Source organism: Austrofundulus limnaeus, unplaced genomic scaffold (genome assembly GCF_001266775.1).
Source record: "Austrofundulus limnaeus strain Quisiro unplaced genomic scaffold, Austrofundulus_limnaeus-1.0 Scaffold1473, whole genome shotgun sequence".
NCBI lineage: Eukaryota > Metazoa > Chordata > Actinopteri > Cyprinodontiformes > Rivulidae > Austrofundulus > Austrofundulus limnaeus.
In genome coordinates, this window is record NW_013953875.1 from 18,461 (window position 1) to 26,846 (window position 8,386).

The following is an 8,386-nucleotide window of genomic DNA, read 5'->3' on the forward strand; positions in this document are numbered from 1 at the left end:
GCACAGGTATTTGATGTAGGTGGAGACTTTATATTTATTATTAGGGTAAATTTATCACAAAATAAAATCTTATGATTAAAAAATATTGGCAACATTACCAATTATTTGTCTTTAAATAACCAGACTCAGTTTTTTCCACATTTATCTGGGGACTTGTACTCAAAAGCTGATTTTGCTGCATCCAATCTGATTTTAATTAATTTTTTAATTAGTCTGAATACAACAAGCATTTTCAACAAAACAGTGACATAAATCCTGATTTTATTGATCAGAATTGACTAAACTGGGTTATTTGTTTCCCCCAAGTGAAACCTAGACAATTGAAAAATTTCTTTCAATAAGGGAATCCTGCAAAACACTTTTAAAGTTCTGGATCTAGATTAATTTACACATCCATTTCCAGCAATAAATCTGACTGTTTTTTGTTTAATTAAAGTCTTCAATGCTTAGTTTATTGTTGAGCAYYTAAAGGAAATATATTTTTGGTCCTCAAGTCCTTCTGACTTTATGATTTTGACAAAATGTTTGGACYCCCCTGCTTTAAAGCTTTAAAAGTAAGCAATAAAATCTTAAAATTCATCCTAAAATGAACAGGAAGCCAGAACCAGGGATGTGTTTGTGTTTTTTACTTCCTGTTAAAAGACGAGCTGCTGCGTTCTGGACAACTTYTAATRGARGCAGAGAAGATTTATCTAAACCAACATACAAAGAATTACAATAATCCAAACGGGARGTAATGAGAGCATGAATCACTTTTTAAGGTCTTTGTTAAGAATAATAAGATCTGGTTCAGGTGATGACCTGATCAGAACCTTGTTAGCTACAGTGAGGTGTGTTTATGCTGATTTRTGTCTCTTCATTTAATCCAGAACTGTGTGCATGCAGTCTGTTCCCAGACTGCATGCACACAGTTCTGGATTAAATGAAGAGACAGAACTGTGTGCATGCAGTCTGTTCCCAGACTGCAGTGAAAAGCTAAACTCTGCCATGCAGCAGCATTAACTGGAGGCCCTGTGGAACCGAGTCCATGTAAGGAGAATCTGCTCGGCTGGAAAATAAAACATGGAGTCAAACACCCAGGGGAGCAGTCCTGCAGCCACAAACTATTCCTGACTTGGGAAAGAACCGTTCTGTGCACAGATAGAAGCATGCTGGTCCGGAGATGCCCCCCCGTCCCCTGAGCAGGACAATGGGTGTCAGTCTCACCTCACTGACTGTGAATGAAGCCTCTGTTGGAGGGATTCAGGACCCAGAGTTCTGACTGCTCGCTCTGTCAGGCTGGACAGTTTTTTAGTTTTTTGAAGAGAGTTTGGAAGCTTTGTGACGCGCTGCAGAAACAATACGCTCATAAATCAGAGCTTTAAAWCTCATCCGAGCCCCCCCGCACAATGCCCCCGCTCCCAGCGGTCCTGAACCTTAAAGACCAGACACACAAACCCTCCAGAAAACTGCCTCAGGTTAAAGCCTGGGAGCTTCTGTCACTAAGACCTGAAGAGGAAAGTGGACGGACGGGTACGGCTGAAAGCAGTCAGTGCTTTGTTCTTACAGGCAACAGTAATTAGAATGTGAAGAAGACGCAGATTACCAACCGGTTCCTCACAGATTGTTTAGAATGACAACAATGCAGCTGTGCTACATGGTAAGGACATGTGTGAGCACGCCGTGTGGCCATCATGTTTAATCTGGTTTGAAACAAACTGGAAGCTGCAGCCGTGTCTGATTTCACCTGACTGARGACGAGACGTCCCCAACGCCCAGCAGCTGGGTCAGACCTGTACTGAGCTCCCAGAAAAACACTGGATCTGGGTCTGTTTGGCCTAAAAGCCTGGGACTTTTACCTCACTTAGCTTCTTAACGAGCCTGAACAGTGGGAAACATGAAAACACAAATCATACAGGCAGCAGACATCAGTTCAACCTTTAAAACCGTCTGAAAAAAACTCCTGGACCTGTTCTCTGCTTTACCAGGAAGATAAGAACTCAAATAAATAGAGATAAGAGGGGTTGACTGACCGAGGAGTCGAGGGTCCGGCAGCTTATTTCTGTTAAAAATGCCTTTAAAGGGACCGCGACTAGTTCTGACACCAGACGTTATTTGATAAACATTTAATACATGTACCCGTACTGAACAGTGCTGTATGGAACAATACAGATTTTTAAAATTTATCAGCTCGTCTTCTGAAGATGCTCTGTGTTGAAGGATCAGTGGATCTGTGTTCGACTACTCCACCTAGGCTGCATTGTCGAGCACAGATCCACTGAGAAACTTGCTGTTTCAGCAACATTTCATTTAAAAACTGTACTTTTGAGGTTAAACAAATGTTCATAATTAATTTAAGTAAATTACAAGTTAAAAGGGGCATGGGAATTTCTCTTTTTTGTATCGAAAAAATATCGAACTGTGAGACTAAAGTATTGAACCGAATCGTGAATTTTCTGGTTTCTTTGTAACTATTCTCCAATAAGAAGAGCAGGCTTTGTGAAGAGGAGACAGTCTGTTTGTCTGTACTGAACCACAGAGCAGATCCTGGTTCATCATGACCACAGCTCTGTCACCTCCATGACTTGACAAACAGATCAAACATGGTGAGCAGCACAAACAGCAGCAGGACAGGAGTTTTCCTCCAAGGAATACCTTTGATTTGAGTTTGATGCATGATGAAGCAGAAAACAGGAAGTCAGAGGAAAGCAAAGCCCTCATATGTTGTGGAAACAAGTTCCTCACAGGTTACCTTCAGAACTGACTCATCAGCTGGAGCGGGCTTTAGCTAACCGGACCGGACCGGACCGGACTCTCAGTAAACTGTGATTATTGTGAGAGCATGCTGTGTGGTCTGAGTTAACACACCTGTGGAGTTGAAGACCTCTTTGAGCTGCAGGAGCACGTCTGCAAACCTGCGRACGTCGCTGACCAGCTGCATGATGTAGTGCGGGTCTGCGGCGGGGGCATCGGGGCTGTCCGGGCTGACCCAACCACTCCTGCCCACCCTGGAGGATCCTCCTGAACCCAAGCTGGAGCTGGAGAGCCGGGAGCCCAGAGGGGGCTTGGTTCCGCCTCCGCCGCCTCCCGATCCTCCAGCAGAACTCTGGCGCAGCATGGCAGCCAGCATGCCTCTGTGGTCCCTGTGGYTCTGAGTCCTGCTGTCCCCTCGGATCACTGCAGGAAGGACTCTGTGGAGCACAGAGCGGGACGCTTAATGCTGATCAGAGCCAGCTGCAGCACCATGACATCATTTACCTGTTCATGGCCATGATGACACATCAACAGGTGGAGTCTGCAACATGTAACACTTCCTGGAAACAAGACTGGAATCCTTCATTTGGGTCATTTAAGGACAAAATATAACCCTCACTTTCTTTTATTTATTTAGATATTTAGATATTTAGATAGATAGATAGATAGATAGATAGATAGATAGATAGATAGATAGATAGATAGATAGATACCTCTGGCACAATCTAAAACTTAAATGAAGGTGATGAAATTTTGATTCAGCAGCACAAACAAGCACAAATCAAATTAATTTTATTTATAAAGCAAAACAAACAAAGTGCTGCACAGTTTAAGTCATTGATTTTAATTTTTTGCCATTTAAAATTTTGCCTAGAAATAATATTATTGCCCCTGCACGACTAGAAGCCCAAACAACACGACACTTCTATCGAAAAATCAGAAATCGTACATTTTTTTCCTTTTTACTCCGCTAAAATATTTCCAATTTCAACCATATTAAGTTAATAACATTTATTAAGTATTGTTCGGTAATTCGGCGCTAAAAACGACCTGCCAGAGAACTTTTTTGTAACTTGAAATGTCGACTTTCCTTGCAGCTTAATTAACCAGAGCGGAGCAGACACAAACTTCTCAGGAGTTTCCTGAACTCGTGTTTAAACGGTACAAAATGTCAAAAACTGGTTTTAACTTTAAAGAATAAACACATTAAAAGCTTTGCACCAAATGTTTTGCGCCGTTTTCCACTTAGATTTTAACGCTGACAAACAGCGGTGAAGGAAAGTTTTGAATATTCACCTGGTGTTGGATCTTTAAACATCGCCGCGACAGTAAATCCTAAAAAAGATTAAAATAATGAAGTCCGGTGGTTTAAAAAAATGTAAATTATTCCACAAAGTCTGGTAGTCCGCTCGGGCTGATGCCTCTTATTCCATCTGATGGTAACTTGTGATTAACGTGCTCATGTGCACGCGCTGAGTCCTCCTCCCAGAACAACAGGTGCCTGGAGCTGCAAGCTGCCAAGCATGCGCAGTAAACACATCTACTTCCTGCTCCYCCTTTCAAAATAAAACTGAAGCGCGGTCAGTGAAGAGATCTGAAAAATAAAATGACAGACAAGGTAGGTCGTTTACATTTGATGAACAAATGAACCAAACAAAACTGTATTTATATTTAGTAACATAAGCATAAAATAAAAAACTCCTGTATAAACAAACAAATAATTAAAAAAGTGAAAATCTGAGCAAAACTTAGCTTTTTCATCCAAACACTGTTTTCATTTCTGCACTGAAGTTTGTTTAAAGGAGCTAAACTGTATTTATCAAATTTAAGCAATAAGAGCAGAAGTTAAAATTATTCTAAACAACATTTAAAAGATGAATATAGCAATATAAGCCAAATATAAAACAGAAGCTATAAAATTTTAAACAGAGTTGAATGCTAATAATAGCAAAAGTTAAACAAAAATTACCAAAASAAAAAAGAAAAAAGTAAAATGACCATGACAATTAGAAAAACTAAACTGATAAACTGCCAAAATATTGCCTAAAAGCTAAAACCAGCAGAACAGCAGTTAAGKGCTAAATAAACAAAGCAGTAAAAAAAAAAAAAAAGGCAATATGGTACCATAAATAAAAACAGACATCATAAATGAATCAGATTAATTCTGTAATGGTTGAAAATGATTCTTTGTTACTTTAAGCATCAACAGCTGATGTCAAAACTTTCTGCAACTTTTTTATTTTTGGTCAAAAATCTGAAAGGTTTGCAAATCACTGAAAGTTTTAATCTGAAAACACAATTTATCACTTCCGGTGCGTAATATCTTACCTTTATTTGCCAAGAAAGTTAAAAAAGAAACAAACTGCCTAAATTAGCTTGTTTGGGTTGTTTTTGTTTCTGTGTGATCCTTTTGAATTAAAATTCAGTGTCTCTGTAGCTGGGATTTATTTTGTCAATCAAAAACCATTTACATTTAAAATATATACATTTAAAAATTGTCCAGGTTGAGACACACAGCAGCTGTAAATCACTGCACAACCACCACAAAGCTAATTATTAAAACTAGAAACACAAGAAACTAAAAATATATATATCATTCAGTTTGTGCAGCTGTCAGTCTAGATGTTTGTTTTAGTTAAAAAGATCCCTAATTTATTAAAAAACACAAAGTTTGCTCAACTTTGCAGAAACTTAAAAAATATAAGAAAGAAAAAAATATTTCCAGTATGTTAATATATGATGTTTTTGTTGTTTTTGTCACCACATAAGTTTTAATTTTGTATCATTTTTCTTTTTAAAATTTCTTTAATTTTAGATGTTTTCCAACCCATGAGCGCCCTCTGCTGGAGACTTTATTGCAGTGCCTGTTTGTGTTTACAAAGTGATGCAGTGTTTACCTGTAAGCAACTGTTTATTTAGTGTGAATGTAATAAAACCACACCACATGTATATAATTATATATATTTAAATAAAACAGGTTAGAATGTAGCCATAGAAACGCGACTTTTTAGGACTTATAAGAACTTAAATAACTTTTGAAAAGCGACTTTTGAGGACTTATAAGAACTTTAACCTCTGAAACACGACTTTAGGACTGAAGCACGGAAACTGACCACGAAAATGTTTAAAACTGCCTATCAAGGAAGATTTGTCCCCATTTTTCAAGCAATCGGAAGCAAGCCGATGGAGAACTGGAGCCAACAGGTAACCTAATTAATATAACACAACCTAATTAAGTTTTAATTAGGCTGCTAGCATGATTTCTCACATGCATTTTACCAGCGACCGTTACGATTTGTTCACGTCATTAAAAAAAGTCGCAAAAWATAGCCTAATGATTCAGTGTTTAAATATATTTTGTGAGTGCAGCTTAATTTTTACTCACAACACGACGGTGAGCGTTCATCAGTGAGTTCAAACTTGTGACATTTTTACCTAAATGTCAAATTAAAAGTGACTGAGTGAGTAATGTTGCTTGTTTACAAAAAGTTATGTTTATGTGGGTTGAGAGCACGTTAGAATAGTGTTATTTGATGTTATTTATTGCTTTTGTAACGTTCTATGGGACATGTAGGAAAGAAACTAATAAAAACGGATCCTGACTTCCTTAAATGGACTTTATTAGAGGTTATCAGTCCCTGATGCCTTCATGTCCAGTGGYTTTATCTCACGGTCCAACTTTGGACTTCATTACCCACAACCACCCGCAGTAACCGGATGTTTACGGTTTCCCCGACAACAGGGTAGTTTTGCTAAAGCTAGCCAGCTACCTTCTCAGGTTTATATCTCAAAAACTACCGAATGGATTTATATGAAACTTTCAGGAATTGTTTATTACTCTTTTAAAATGTTTATTACACCACAGAGAACAGTTGATTAAAGTTTTAAAGATTACAGAGCACGAGCGGGGCCGCGCGGCTCCCACTGGGCTGTCACGCCGCAAACGAAGCGCTCCGCTCGGTCACATTTCGGCAATAAGCCGCTCGGAGGTCTTTCTTGTCCAGCGGTTCTCGTCTCTGTCCTGGACAACTGAAGAGGGGAGGAGGCCAACCTTCATTGCAGGGRTCCTTTGCCTGTAAAATATGAAATTATATATATAAAAAAACGTTTTTTAAATGAAATTTTTAGGGAAATTCTACCACTTAGCTTCCACATACAGAAATATGAGCCAAATCACACAGATGGTTTTATAGTTGGATTTTGGTTTTCTAAGAATAAATATATTCCCCTCTCTTGTCAAATAAATCAAACTAAAAACATGAGACTAAAAACACGAGTTTCAGTAATTGTTTAAGGCACTGCAGAGATCAGCTGAAACATGTCTGAGCAGACCCAGAAAACTGTCAGCCACTGTTTGCGTGTCTGGGGCTACAGCCTGGGTCTGCATCATAATGTTTTCCTTCATTTTGACAGTTTCAGTGTCCTTCAGATTTACTTTCCAACCCAAAGTAATAACGTTTCTGTGCTCACAGGTGAAAAACGGGCACATGGAAAGAATCACAGACGACGATATCCAGTCGCTTGTGTGGAATATTGAAGGAACAAACGCCAGGTGACTTGTCTGTTTGCTCATTCAGCCTTTCAGGTGTTCTTGTTCTAAAACTTTTCCTCTCCTCGCAGCACCACCTTCATGACGTGTCCCGCAGACCCCACAGAGACACTCGGCATCCACCTGCCAGTTCTGGTCCTGCTCGTAAAACAGCTGAGGCACCCCTTCACCTTTGAGATCCAGGTGCGAGCACAAACTGGTTTTCTTCGTTGACAGGGTGTACACTCACAATCAGCTGCCTCAGCTTGTGTATTTACTGTTTTCATCTCAGGTGTTGGATGACACAAAGTTTCGACGCAGGTTTAATCTAAGCAGCAGCTGGAGCTCGGCCCAAGTGTCTCCCTTTCGCTGCACCATACCGCTGCAGCTGGACGGTCGCTGGCACAAGCTGGTGATAGACCTGTCGAACTTCACCAAGAAMGTCTACGGGACAACTTACACAGAAACGCTGCGAGTCCAGGTGAGCACGCAGGTTCAGCAGTCTCCAGGTGCAGCAATGAAGTTTTCATTTYTTTAATTTGTCMGACCTGTTTTTTGTCCTCAGATTAACGCCAGCTGCTGCGTTCGGAGCGTGTACTTCTGTAAAAGGCTGTACTCTGAAGAGGAGACACCGGCAGAGTTTAAARTCCAGCTGGGCCTGAAACATAAGACCAGGGTAAGGCCTCACGTTCAGCCAGGTTTCAGGGAGAAACGTTTGGTTTTACAGTCTATGACAGAGGCTCAGAACAATCACAACAACAGCCACAGATGTTTCTGTTGTGTTGTGGCTTTTGAGTTTTGTTCATCTTTCTGGGCCACTGTAGTCTGCAACATGTTTTAGTACCTGACAGTACTTTGTTTTTGTGTTTTTAGGCAAAGGAGTTCCAGCTCCAGACTGCTGGCCTCGAGGCGGCTGGGCCCTCAACGACATGAAGAAACTGTAGAAATATGAGTTTGCATGTAAACAAAGGCTTAGATGTAAACTTGGACCAAAACATCAGCAGTCATGATGATGCAGAACCACAGAGAGGAGTTCTCCATGCCTCAGAAGAAGCAGATATGAACTCTCGTAGACCTGCTGATGAAAAAACAGCAGCCCAGACATAACCAGGGTCAACCTGGTGC

At 40.1% G+C, this 8,386-nt stretch overlaps 2 protein-coding genes across 3 annotated transcripts in view; one reads left to right on the forward strand and one right to left on the reverse strand.

Annotated features, from left to right (window-relative positions):
• Window positions 1–4,228, reverse strand: part of LOC106535503 (rho GTPase-activating protein 29) — a gene marked incomplete at its 3' end in the record, with an annotated part of 21,628 nt that extends 17,400 nt beyond the window's left edge. The window contains 2 exon segments of the mRNA XM_014032517.1: window positions 2,848–3,170; window positions 4,030–4,228. Coding sequence (XP_013887971.1) covers window positions 2,848–3,109 — 262 coding nt within the window.
• LOC106535504 (cilia- and flagella-associated protein 20) overlaps window positions 1–8,342 on the forward strand; it is a 12,723-nt gene extending 4,381 nt beyond the window's left edge. The window contains exons 2-7 of one of the 2 annotated variants that reach the window (XM_014032518.1): window positions 5,826–5,937; window positions 7,206–7,285; window positions 7,354–7,465; window positions 7,554–7,742; window positions 7,827–7,937; window positions 8,135–8,342. In XM_014032518.1, the coding sequence (XP_013887972.1) occupies window positions 5,854–5,937; window positions 7,206–7,285; window positions 7,354–7,465; window positions 7,554–7,742; window positions 7,827–7,937; window positions 8,135–8,194 (636 nt within the window). In that variant the 5' untranslated portion in view covers window positions 5,826–5,853 and the 3' untranslated portion in view covers window positions 8,195–8,342. Of the gene's footprint in view, window positions 1–5,660; window positions 5,938–7,205; window positions 7,286–7,353; window positions 7,466–7,553; window positions 7,743–7,826; window positions 7,938–8,134 lie in introns of those variants that run through there. The other variant, XM_014032519.1, reaches the window with a different exon arrangement.
• The last annotated feature ends 44 nt before the right edge of the window (window positions 8,343–8,386 follow it).